This window comes from Platalea leucorodia (assembly GCF_965183815.1).
Source record: "Platalea leucorodia genome assembly, chromosome: 2".
NCBI lineage: Eukaryota > Metazoa > Chordata > Aves > Pelecaniformes > Threskiornithidae > Platalea > Platalea leucorodia.
The window spans coordinates 15701571-15714919 of NC_138824.1; the positions used below are offsets into that span (position 1 = coordinate 15701571).

Genomic DNA, 13349 nt, shown 5'->3' on the forward strand with positions numbered 1-13349 from the left:
GCTCCCTGTCGCTGCCGGCCGCTGTCTGGAAGCCCTGAGCGCTCGCCCACCGCCTCCTGGGGCCGGGCCCGCAGCCGGGGCAGCCGCCCCGCCCCGCCCCGCGGTGCCGAAGCGGCGCAAGCCGGGGAGCCGCTGTTTCGTTACTGGAAGCCGGTGGGTCAGGGAGCGGGGGCGGGAGAGGGGAGAGCCGCGACCCCGCCGTGCGGCGTGGGCGGGAGGGCTGGGGCCCCGCCCCGCGGCGGGGAGCCGCCGGCACCTCACGGCGCGGCCTCCCCCGCCCCAGCCGGCCTGCAGAGGGCGCGCGCCGCCGGGGCCCCGCCCCGCCCCGCCCCGCCCCACGTGGCTGCCGAGCGCCTCGGCCGCCGCCTGCCTCCCCGCCGGCGGCAGCGGCGCGGCGCTTCCCCGTCGCCACCCGGACCGAGCTCGCGAGCGCGCGCCGGCGCCGCCATTTTCAGTCACCATAGCGACGGGTCCTGGCAACGCAGGGACGCCGGCAGGCCTCGGGCCTCGGGCGGCACCCCGCCGTGAGCCGCCGCCGTGAGCCGCCGCCCTTCGGGTCCTCTCCCGTCAGCCCTCCATGTACTCCCGCGGGGTTCTGGATCCACCCGCGCCGTGATCCTGCCTGGCGGGGGTGCGTCCTGCCGGCATGGCCGGGGAGGGAGACAAGAGGAAGCGCTTCATTTCAGCCACAGCTGCGAACTACTTCGGGCTGGATCCCGCGGCGGGTCCCGCTGCCCTGGCCGCGGGGCTCCGTTCCCGCCCGGAGCTGACCAACTTCCTCGACGACGGCAACGAGTTCCTCCTCGTTGTGCAGCACTCGGGCGCCCAGCTCACCGCATCCAACAAGGTACGGCGGTGTCCGGCACCCGCGGATCCATCCCGGGGTGCGAGTGGGGATGCAGAGCCTGGGGTCCGGCCCGGCTTTAGCGGTCTGACTTTAGGTATCGGATTTGGGAGACATCTTCCTACTGCAAATATCTAGGCTAGTCTCACTGTCTGCTGCATAAATTACTGGCCCCGAGAGTCTGTGAAGAGCTTATGGTCAGCTGTGTGATATGTTTGTGTCCTGGTTTCAGCTGGGGTAGAGTTAATTTTCTTTTTAGTAGCTGGTACAGTGCTGTGTTTTGGATTTAGTATGTGGATAATGTTGATAACACACTGATGGTTTAGTTGTTGCTAAGCAGTGCTCACACCGGTCAAGGCCTTTTCAGCTTCCCCTGCTCTGCCCGGTGCACAAGGAGCTGGGAGGGGGCACAGCCAGGACAGCTGGCCCAGACTGGCCACAGGGCTGTTCCATACCGTATGGCGTCATGCCCAGCATATAAACTGGGGGAGGAAGAAGGAAAGGAGGGACATTCAGACCGATGGTGTTTGTCTTCCTAAGTAACCGTTAGGCATGATGGAAGCCTACTTTCCTGGGGATGGCTGAACACCTGCCTGCTGATGGGAAGGAGTGAATGAATTCCTTGTTTTGCTTTGCTTGCACACGTGGCTTTTGCTTTACCTATTAAGCTGACTTTATGAGTTTTCTCACTTTTACTCTTCCAGTTCTCTCCCCCATCCCACTGGGTGGGGCTTAGTTGCAGGCTGGGGTTAAACCACAACAATTTGTTAGTGGATTGTGCCCATGCTGATATGTACATTGTCACTGTGTGAATGTAATGCAGCCTGGAGAATGGCATGTTATCTTGCTGCAAATGCCAGGCGGAGTCTGATGTGTGGGTTGTTCCTGGGCAAGGGTGCGTGCAGGTGGCTGGAAGGATCGCATTGCCAATGTCCATGCAGGAAATGTGGCCCAATATGTGGCACATTGGCTGATATTTGACAAATCCCAAGGTGTGTGTTTGTCCAAATCATGCATTTTGCAGATTGATGTGTCCAGCTGTGAGCAAATCTGAGGTTCATTGCGTGAAATGTCCTGCTCTGAGGGTCTGCATTCAGCAAGTGACTCCGAGCGGTACCGTGGGGTGCGATGGGCAGTGAATGTCACCACGTCATCAGGACACGCTGTGGTGCCTGCCACATGGAGTGTACAGGCAAAGCGCGGGTCTTGACGTGCGTCCTATCATTCTGCTGTGAGACTAGGGACGTGGTGTCTGTTATGTCAGTGACAGCTTTTTTCTGCGCTGAAGACTAGTGTAATGGATCGTTAACATGTGAACGACTGTGTGGACCAGTAACTTACATACCTCCTGGTGTAATTGTCTGTATAGTTTGTGAAGTCTAGTGCATGCTATATTCATGCAAGAATGGACATTTACGTACACCAGTTTTTGGGGTGTGCTGCTGAGCCACTGTCTAATATACAAAGCCACTGTCAGCAGCTGTGGAATATCGGATACATATCGGGGCTATAATGCATAACTATTTTCTCAGTGAAATGATATCTGTAGGTGTTGGGCTAACGACTTGATAAGGAAGTCAAACAGATACTGTCTGGTAAAATTGAGAGGTATTCTTACTAGTCCTCTGTTTCTTTTAACAAAATTAAAAAATCACAGATGTTTACAATTGCACAGAATTTGGGATTTCAGCTAGTGTATCTTTTTGCTATTGTTTTATCAAATGTTTAATAATGTTCTTCTGTCTTATGAATTCTCCCCGGCCACAAATAGTTTCAATAATTGATTTTATGGCAATTTTTGGAACTTTACCTGTAAGTTGGACTGTGAAGGGAAGAAGAGTCATGTTATAACTTATGATTTTACAGATGAAAGAGCATGCCTTTCTCTGTTCTTCAGAAATCTGTGAATTGCAATAGAGTTATGTATTTACAGACTCAGGAGAACAATACTGAATATTTAGAAAAATACTCCCAAAGTTATGTAGCATAAAAATGCAATAAAAAAGTTAGACTTCATGCTTAATTTTTTCTAGGCACAAGATGGAATTTCTGGTTTGTCCCCAGAAAGTGGTAAGTGGAGCTTTCAAAATCAAAATAGCATAAGTAATTATGGTATTTACAGATATTTTATAATGAAAAAGGCATTACATGTTTGATGTTGGAATTCAGGTTCCTATGAACTCAGGAATGAGTATAATAAAAGTTTTCATTTTCTGTGCAAATCAGATACTACCAGAATATTAGCAGAGCCCATAGGGAGTAATATGGTATTTTATAATTTTTTTTCTTGATGTAAATCATTTGTGTAAATGCTGTACATAATTTAGTATAATATGCAGTCAATGACAGTTTTCTAAACAAATCCTGTCTTCTTGATTATTACAGATTGAAGCTACTGATTCTATGAATAATGTGTTGGTGTTCTTTAAGCTGCGACCTGATGTAATTACAGAAGATAATCTTCATAGTAATATTCTTGTGTCATCTATGCTAGATTCACCAATTAACACCCTTTATCAAGCTGTACGACAAGTTTTTGCACCAGTATTGCTGAAGGTAAGCAATATATCAATTTAAATTTTCTGTAGATTTATATTGAAACATTGAAATTCCATAGGATGTTAACTATTCTGAGATAAATATTTTATGTTTTAAAAAGAAAATATTTTAAGAGCTTAAATAATGGATGATAGTTCTAATTTCTAAGTTAAGGAAGGTACTTCACCTCCTATTAGTAAGGATGAGAGGAGGATTCTGGTCATAATATGCCTGACTAGAAATGCAGAATACACTGGGCAGTGGTAGTTAATGGAGACAACAGCTCCTTACTTCCTTTCCACTAGTAATTCTGGTCTTGTGTCCTTTTCTTGTTTTAGATATTCTTATATTTTATATGAAATGCATAGGTCTGTATCATGCAAACTATGATTCTATAATATGTGGCAGATAGGTGTGCTAGACTCTAGATTAATTGATGCAGCTGCATTTTTCATAGTTTCACTTTTTTAAAATGTTCTGAGGCTTTTCCTTCAGTTCTATTAAAGAATATATTTCCTTTGTGGTTTTTTTGTCAAAAATGGTGACCATGGCTGTATTTCATAAGCTGAACAGGCAGAGTTTCAGCATTTAAATATTTTTAATTTCTTGTATGTCATAATATTAATAAAATAATTTTAGAAAAACACAATAACTTTTAATATTTGATTCTAGCAATTTCCAGATTCTACTAAAGACGTAGATTCCAAATTTATTTAAAAGAATTCATTAACAAAGAATTTTGAACACATTTTCAGAGTGCCTTTATAAATCCAACAACTTTTGATTTTGGGATAAAAAAATTTTTACAGTATTATTCTGAATTGTTAAGTGAAAAGAATTAGGTGCTTTTCCTTGACTTTAAGAAAAATAAATTATTACATTGTCTCACTATGTGGTTGGTTATTGCTATTAATCTGAATAATTTTTTTTTTTAAGATTAAGGGAGGAAAATAGTAATTGTTCTATCACACGAGTCACAATTTTTGAAATTTTGATTGCAGGATGAGAGATGGAGTAAAACATTTGATCCCAAACTCCAGAAACTTTTAAGTGAGCTTGAAGCTGGCTTGAGTACTGTTCTCAGAAGATCAGATCCTAATTACACGGGAACAAAATTCAGTGAAGATGACGTGCGAGGTTTGTTTTGCAGCTATGTCTTTTATAGGTAATTTTAAATTAGGAGTAAATAATTTATTTACAGGTTGAATTTTCAGTCTTCATTATCCCAGTGACTGCAGAGTGTGAAATATAACAGGTTGTGGTGAGTAGATAGGAATTAGCGATGATCAGCTCTGGTCTCTTGGTATGAACTTGATATGACACCTAGTCAGAGTCAGAAGTTGAAGGATAATTACATAACCATATAGTAAAAATTTGCTTTAGAAAGTATGTTCTGACTGAAAATATTTTGTGACCATTCGTGTATTTCATATTTAATCTTTTTCCATTATTATTTGCAGCTATACTTACACCAACAGATGAATTTCAGTTCTGGATAGAATGTGCTCATCATGGAAGTAAATGGTGTAGTAAAGAGAGAGCTTCTCATTTTAAAGACCTATTTGACGACATTGCAAAAGTATGTTTTCTTTTGTGTGATCAGTGATATAGTTGTAGACTTAGTAAAAAACATTCTTTCTGTGGAAAATATGTCAGCATATGTACATTCTTTTCAGATATATGAATGTATAACTATTTAGCTATTTTTTCTTAAGCAAGATTTTGCTTCAAATGACATTCATGTAGTTTCTAGTGACAATGGTGCAGAGGAATGCCAACATTTAATTGGGACCAGATTTCACCATTGAATACTAAAAGCTGCTGTAAAAATACAACAATATGCTACAATTTGTGAACTAGAAATTGACTCGTGAATTTATAAAATGGAAAACTGAAAATGCAGATGATAATAATGAATGCTGTCGTGCAAAATTGTTGGCACCTGTAAAGCGCTTGCTTGAACAGCGCTTCAGATATCAATGCATTCTTCATGTGAATAAACTTACACAAATGCTTGTTTTTTGAGAGGATTATGCCATATTCTGTTAAGCAATAAAACCCAGGAAACTATAGCAATTGCCAGCTTCAGAAAAGTATAAACATTTCTACAATACTAGTTGCAAAGTAATCGCATTAAGGATATTTTTTTCTAGGATTATTACAATTTGGATAGTCTCTCATTATTTGAAGTTGTGGATTTGGTGGAGACTACCAAGGATACTGTTGATGGTGTGTGGAGACAAACAGAACATGATCCTTATCCACAGCCACGCATGCACAATCTCTTGGATGTAATAGGTAAACCTTTATGTAGTCTTTATTAAATGAACAGCTGAGAAAAAGTAAAATGATTTCTTGAGCAGAGACCTTCGTTGTCCTAAAGGCACCGGTGATAGCCTACAGCATTAAGGTGCTTTCTTCTTGTTATTATGATCCATGAATATTATTTGACTTTTAGTATCCAGTAATTCAGCCAGTTCTGGTAGATAGATGCCTTCACACATGCTTGGGAAGATGGTAGATAATAACAAGATGGAGTTGGATACCTTTCAGCCTGTGGACTGGATTTGTCTTGCTTCTGTTTCACTCGTTGTCTTTCTCTCAGAGGAGAAAATTTATTTACATAAACCCTCATTTGAAGGTTGATTCAGTCTGTGTGGACGTGAGAGCAGGACGTGCACAGAAATTGCTTCTCTCAGTCTCTCGACAGCAGTCCCACGTTCTGGGACAGGCATAAGACAGTGAGTTTGCTGCTGCCAGATGTGTGTGTGCATGAGGGGAAGGATTGCTGGGGGCAGCCAGATATTGCCGTTGCTGCTGATAAAGACAGATGCGTGTGTGTGGATTCCAGAGTCCAAATCCATCAGCTTCTGATGTTGGACCAACCTCTGTTTGACTTGGAAATGTTTAAGACCTTTATTGAATCTGAAACAAAATAATCAGTTATTGATATATTTGTGTGGTTTGAAATCAAGACATTACACTAGTTTTTAAAAAATGGGATTGGAACATGGTGTAGTGTTTAAAGGAATTATTTTAAACAAACACAAGATATTGCTTTTGTATACTTTTTTGTGTTCTAGGTGGCTCGCTGGGTAGATATGTTCAGAGAAAATTAGCAGCTTTGAATTTGTGGGAGGATGCTTTTCACAGTGTTAAAGAAAATCTAAAGGCCGGCATCTTGATTTGTGACCAGTGGGTGTCAGCTTGTGAGTACCTAACTGGACAACTGTGGCAACGTTATACTCTACATCCATGGAGAAATGAGAAATATTTCCCTGAATCGTTAGCCAAACTTGGCAAACGTCTTGATGAGGTAGAGATTTGAATTATACACATTTACTTCATTAGACACAGAATAAAACAACGTTGGTTTAAGTTAAAAAAGGGAATTAAAACACTTTTATAGCCTTTTCAGAGTCAGATGGCATTCCATAATCTGTGTTTGCCTGAGCCTTCAAAAGTTTCTTGTAAAAAGGAGAGGGATGGGATGTGCTGCTTGTGCTTTTTACTTCTAAATGTAAGCTTCATGTAAAAATACATTGGATATATCAATTTTTTTTTTTCTGTTATAGGTGCTAACTGTTAGAACACTGCATGAAAAACTTACATTCTTTTTGCCAGCTGGAGAACAAAATGCTTTACATCTTACCCAAGTGTTTGAACCCTTTGCTGGCCTAAATCCTGTACACTATAATCCTTACACAGAGGTATCATGCTTATTTTTAATTTATTCACATTCTTTCTGTGACTTTTTATGATGTATATGGATAGTCTCAAACTAACATATGAACTCATTATCTCTAGCCATTATGGAAAGCAGCAGTCGCTCAGTATGAAAGAATTATTGCACCAGCGGAACAAAAAATAGCAAGCAAATTGAAGAAATTTATTTCAGAAATTCAGGACAGTCCTCAGCAGGTATGGGTATTTTTGTAGCCTGAACGCTTTCTGAAAGATAAAGTTGTTGAATTCTTAAGTAGTCAGTTTAGAGCACAGGAGCCAAAGACAGTACTTATGAACAGCATTAATGAGTACTGTCAGAATATGTTGGTTTTTTTTTTTAGGAGAAAGAGATAACTTTTTTAAATTTCATATTCCAGCTTCTTCAAACATTTCAGAAATATAAGGAACTGATAAAGCATCCAAATATAAGCAAAGAATTGCTTTTTGAAAGGGAAACATTGCTAGCAAGACTTCAAGATTATGTCAAAGGTAAAAATGAATTTAAAATAATTTAAATTTTCTTTACAAATACTACAATTTTTTATTTACTTTTAGAATTATGTCAGTATCCCTAGCATATTTTTGTAACTACAATAATAATTTTAAGCTTGTTCTGTTAGCTGTTCGGTGTAACATGAATCTTTTGCTTGTGTTAGACTATCAGACAGACTTTGAAACTCGATGCCATGGTGTTCCTGGTGGTGTTTCTGGACCACTGTCAGGCAAAAACCTTTCTGAAGTTGTCAATAATATTGTATGGGTACGGCAGCTGGAGCTGAAGGTAACAGATTCCGTTACTGTTTAGACACAATATCATCACAGAACATAAACCGCCGTATTTGAGCTTTCTGTGGGGAATTCCCCACAGAAAAATTGTGGACTTACCAGGAGTTATGTAATGAAGATTCCTCATCAGTGGTGCTGCTTGCTAAATTGAATTTTTTTAACTGACCCAGAAGACAGACTTTTCGTAATACACTGAACTGCCTGCTTTTATGACTTTTTTTTTTTTTTGGCAAAAAACTCGCAAAATTCTGAGAGGATGCATTTTTGTTAAATTTTACCCTCTGGTTTGCATTTTAAAATTGTATTTAAGATTTACAGATAGCCAGATTCTGACATCCTAATTCTCACTTGGTGTTACTAACCTGTGTAGCGTCCCCTTGAAATCAAAGGGATTTCTCGCTAGTACTTTTTTGACTCAGTGCCTGCCAGGGAATTTACTGCAGAGACCGTAGTAAAAGTAAATGTCAAACGATTCTGTGTTCTCTTACAACAGAATGAGTTTAAAACATATTTGACTCTATTTTAACATATGTTATTTTTGTTAGTTTCTGTTTACACTTTCGTTGGAAACTCTGGAACTTTTTTTGGAAAGTATTGACTAGTTAAAAGCAAAATGTTTTCTGTAAACATAAGTGCCATTTACAATAACTATAGATTTGAATGAGAATAGAAGTTACTTATCCTTGAATAACTATTAGCCCATTTTTTTGGGATTCACCTCTGATGTGCAGAAATCTCAAGGGCCCATTTCAGCTGAATGTGACATAGGGTGGAGGTCTTAAAGGTGTTACTTTGTTATGTGTCCTACAGGAAGAAAAGCTGCAGCGCAGGTTTCACAATTATTTCTTCTGCTTGGTCTCCTAAAGACCTAGAGAGCAGTTCAGCTGATGCATGTCAGCTGTGTGTCTGCTTTAGGGTGTGCTAAATTTTCTAATTGCTCTCAGATCTGCAGTGATTGTATTGACTAGGGTTTTGATTAATTTGTCCACATGCAGATGTGAAATCCCATTTGAAATACCTTTGAGTATTGGCATGGACCTTATAGGTACAACAAAAGATGCGTGGGAGATCTGTACCTTTATGGAGAATTAACTAAAGACCAGGTGGGATACTCTGGGGTATCTTAATAGTGGTAGACACCTGTGGTGGACAACTTATTCAGACCCAGTTTACTGTAGTGGGAATTTGAACATCTGGGACACAATTCAGGATTCACTTTTTTTTCCTAATCTGTTTTTGAATCCCACTTGGATGTTTTGTAATACCAATTTTTATTTCGGTGATTTCTCTTTTCTAATTGAGTAATGGGAAGTTAAGCTTCCTTTCTTTGTGATTATGTTTAAGGTGGATGATGCGGTCAAGCTGGCAGAGGCTCTTCTGTCTGACTTGTCTGGATTTCAAACTTTTCATCAAAGTGCAGATTCTCTTCTGGAACAGTTAAAAGTATATGAACAAGAACAATTTGATGATTGGTCTAGGAATATCCAGTCAGAATTATCAAATCCCAAGTCAGGACTTTGGTAAATACATTTTTGTTTAAATAATGTTTATGCTGAAATCTGTAGTGTGGTGTAATTCAAGAGAACTTGACAAAGGAAATAAAAAAATTTTACAGAACTGGGAGTGAGTGGAGAAACAAAATGGAAGAGTTCATTAGCGTTTCATCATCCTGCCAGGCTTAGTAGGTTAATAACTAATCTTGCAGTTTCTAGTAACACCTGGAATGAAAGACATAGAGTAACAAATAAATTGCTATTCACAAGAAATTCTGCAGTCTAAATAGAGCAGATGAAAGAAGGATAAGAGTGTGCTGCTGCGGCCAAGGAGGCCAATCGGATGCTGGGTTGCATCAAAAACGGCATCACCAGCAGAGATAAAGAAGTCATTATCCCACTCTACTCAGCACTTGTCAGGCCACACCTGGAATACTGTGTACAGTTCTGGTCCCCGCTACACAAAAAAAGATGTGGAGAGGCTGAAGAGGGTCCAGAGAAGGTCCACCAAGATGATCAAGGGTCTGGGAAGCCTGCCACATGAGGACAGGCTGAGAGAGCTGGGTTTGTTCAGCCTTGAGAAAAGGAGGCTTAGAGGTGATCTCATCACCATGTACCAGTGCTTAAAGGGGAGCTACAAAGAAGATGGAGACTCCCTTTTTACAAGGAGTCACATGGTGAGGACAAGGGGTAACGGGTACAAGTTACTCCCAGGGAGATTCCGATTGGACACGAGAGGTAAATTTTTCCCAATGAGAACAGTCAATCATTGGAATAATCTCCTCAGGGAAGTGGTTGACTCCGCTGCGCTGAATGTTTCAGACTCAGCTGGACAGGGTGCTGGGCCATCTCGTCTAGACTGTGCAAATTCTTGCCTAGAAAGGTTGGCCCAGATGATCCTTGAGGTCCCTTCCAACCTGGTATTCTATGATTCTATGAAAATAAATTTAAACCTCATGAATTGTGTTCCCCAAAATAATGCAATTACTTTATGGGATATTAAAATATATTTTAACTGATTGGCCACATAGCTTCTGTCTGCACCTCTGAGTGTTGCAAACTTTCTTTGAAAAAAGTTTGTCCACAGTTTCAGAGGATACAGGAGTTGATACTTATATGTAAACTTTTATTTTATGAAAAACACTGAAATATAACAAATAAGCAGATTCAGCACTCCAGTATGTTAACAGCCATCTAATTTATTAGTACCATAAAATTTTGTTATTGTGAGATTTTAAAAGATGTGATGAGATTAATTAAAAAGAAAAGAGATAGCTCACTGCAAAGAGGAATGCAATGGATATGGGAACTCAAGAAAGATGAGGAAAAAAAGAAAAATGAGTAAAGCTGAAGTTTTTATGAAAGAAGCCTAAAGGGATGGTGGTAGAAGCATTACTACAGTAGAAAAAAAAATGGAGTAAAATCTAAAGGTAGGCTGATATTCTTGTTAGCATCTGATTGTGTAAACCAAAATGTTTCACTGATCCAAGTCCCAGTTCTTGGATTGGTTCCCTCAGAGAATTTCTTCCCCTTTGCAGTGCTGAAGGCTGGGGCCTGTAAAGTGCCTGGTTGAGAGAGTATGATGGGTCCGGTGGTTTTGAGAAATACTGTCTAGCTGTGAGTTACATGTTAACTATTGTAAGAAGCCAGAAAAACTTTGTGAGCAAAACCAATAGGTGTTGTTCATTTTTTGTTGTCTTCACTGGCTTCGAATTAAGACAAAGGTTACTAGAATAACTTCTGAGTAAATTAAAATGCTAATAAACATAGAAAAATGTAACAGAATGACATCAAGCTTTTTAGAATTGTTTATGCTATTATAAAATGCACCTAAGAAAGGGTCAATATCAAGTTATATTCAATAATATGTTTAATTTGATTTTGGTTTAGCATCCAAGCTAACAGCCCTGTAATGGAGTTGGATCACGTTTTTGGAACATTAAACATACTTTATTCAGATCGTTTGGTGACTCTCCTAAGAGAAGTACGTCAGCTATCAGCACTTGGTTTTGCTATACCGGCTAAAATACAGCATGTTGCAAACACTGCACAAAAGTTCTGTAAGCAGGCGGTCATCCTCAAACAGGTATAAGATTAAATGTCATAATAACTTTCTGTTCTGACTTCCCAGCTTTAGTAGTAGAACATTTCTAGACTGTTATCTTTTCTGACTGTGTGCTTAAGCTTTTCGCTGTGTTTGGCTGTATGAAAGTGACTTGTTTCTTGAACAAAGTAACGGAGTCCTTAAAAGAGAATAAAAATAAAGAAATGCTTTACAATTTCGGAATGTGTCTTCTTTTGAAACCAAATGAATTATAGTATTAAAGCCATGTGAAGTTACTGTATAAATATTCAAAAATAAGACAAGTAATTCATTGATCTCCTGGTTTTAGTCTCAGTTTCTGATTATTATGACTGAAGGAAAATGTCATAAAATGGACCAGCTTGTCCTCACCATTGCTAGTTTTCAACTGAAAATATATTAATAAGTATTTTAATGGAAATATGTGTTTGTTTTTTGAGAGGTTATTTTTTTGTTGGACTCAATGCTACATAAGTTTTTATTGTGCTTATATTTCAGTTGAAAGACCATGTCAAGTTTTCTTCTGTTACTGTAAGATGCAAGAATAAATATGTATATATTGGTAAAAATTCATACGTAGATACATAGGCTCAATTCACTTTCACATGAGGTGTCATTGGTACCTGAGATACCTGCACAGCTAAGGCAGAGATGACACAAGACCTACAAGATACCCATGCATCTGGATCATTGACAGGTGCCCAAGTGGAAACCTTAGTCATCTCAAAAGGCACTAGCTGTCTATGTGTGGACAACTAAACCAAGTTGTAGGGTATCCCTCTTACTCCAGCTGCCAATCTGGAAGTAAATAGATCTTTTTTAGGTCTTGTGTCATATCCTGCTGGATGCCATGGATACTTGAAGGCCTCTGAAATGGCACTAGATGCCTACATTTGCATTCAATAGTAGAACTGTTACACATATAATAAATCGGAGACTGAACCTATTTTACTTAAGGTGAAGAAGTATAATCACCTCAGACGTGTAAGTAGCAGTCTTTTTTGCTATTAGAATTCGTCACTAGAAGACAGGATCACATTAGCATTGTATAGTCCTTTATTTTTTGTAAACATTTTAGTAGTATAGTTAATTCTCATTTCTTAATGGTATTGATTGGGCAATACTTTCAGAAATATCCTGCATTACATTTATTGGCATATAAATATTTTTATCTGTTCTTGTGAATTTAATCTCTCCAATTTTACAGGTGGCGCATTTTTATAATTCTATTGATCAACAAATGATTGAGAGTCAGAAGCCAATGATGTTACAGTCTGCTCTAGCGTTTGAACAGATAATTAAGGTGAAAGAATTTCTCTCTCTTTGTATTTTTAATTTCAATGGTATCTGTGCATATTCTGTGCTGCTTTTTCTGTGTTTATTGCTGGACTTTTTAACTGCAGCCTTCCCGTACAAGCAACACCATCTGTTTAACTAGCATTTATTGAATTCAGTGGGCCTTTTTTTTTTGATATTGTCCTTTAAACAACTGCTTACCCCTTTTTACTTTGGATAATAGTATAACATGCTCTCTCAAGAATTATTTTTAGTGTTTGAATTTACACATGAACCACAATGTGGTCAATTCCCTAATAGTTGGGAATATAACTTCTGTTTTAACAGTTCTAAGTAGTATTATTTTGGTCTATTTTAGTAAAAATGGCATATACTTTATTCTGGAGATAAATTAGTATTAAGGAATGGTTTCACTGTTTTGACTGTTACTAAATCTCTGTGCATTTTGTAATTCTCTTGAACATTTCTAATTCATGTTTTGGGCAGGTTCAAAGTGGATAGTTTCTGTTTTAGATTAAGAACAAAGAATCTGTGTGTCTACATGATTATTGACTTATGCATGCAGTTTGTTACAGTGGGTTGG

At 39.3% G+C, this 13349-nt stretch overlaps 1 protein-coding gene across 1 annotated transcript in view; it reads left to right on the forward strand.

The window, feature by feature from the left end:
- Positions 1–391: 391 nt before the first annotated feature.
- Positions 392–13349, forward strand: part of DYNC2H1 (dynein cytoplasmic 2 heavy chain 1) — a gene marked incomplete at its 3' end in the record, with an annotated part of 183148 nt that continues 170190 nt past the window's right edge. Inside the window, exons 1-13 of the mRNA XM_082338028.1 lie at positions 392–847; positions 3230–3400; positions 4384–4519; positions 4843–4961; positions 5536–5680; positions 6466–6698; positions 6958–7092; positions 7190–7303; positions 7486–7597; positions 7765–7889; positions 9239–9414; positions 11278–11473; positions 12678–12773. Of these exons, the coding sequence (XP_082194154.1) occupies positions 647–847; positions 3230–3400; positions 4384–4519; positions 4843–4961; positions 5536–5680; positions 6466–6698; positions 6958–7092; positions 7190–7303; positions 7486–7597; positions 7765–7889; positions 9239–9414; positions 11278–11473; positions 12678–12773 (1959 nt within the window). The 5' untranslated portion in view covers positions 392–646. The remainder of the gene's footprint in view (positions 848–3229; positions 3401–4383; positions 4520–4842; positions 4962–5535; positions 5681–6465; positions 6699–6957; positions 7093–7189; positions 7304–7485; positions 7598–7764; positions 7890–9238; positions 9415–11277; positions 11474–12677; positions 12774–13349) is intronic.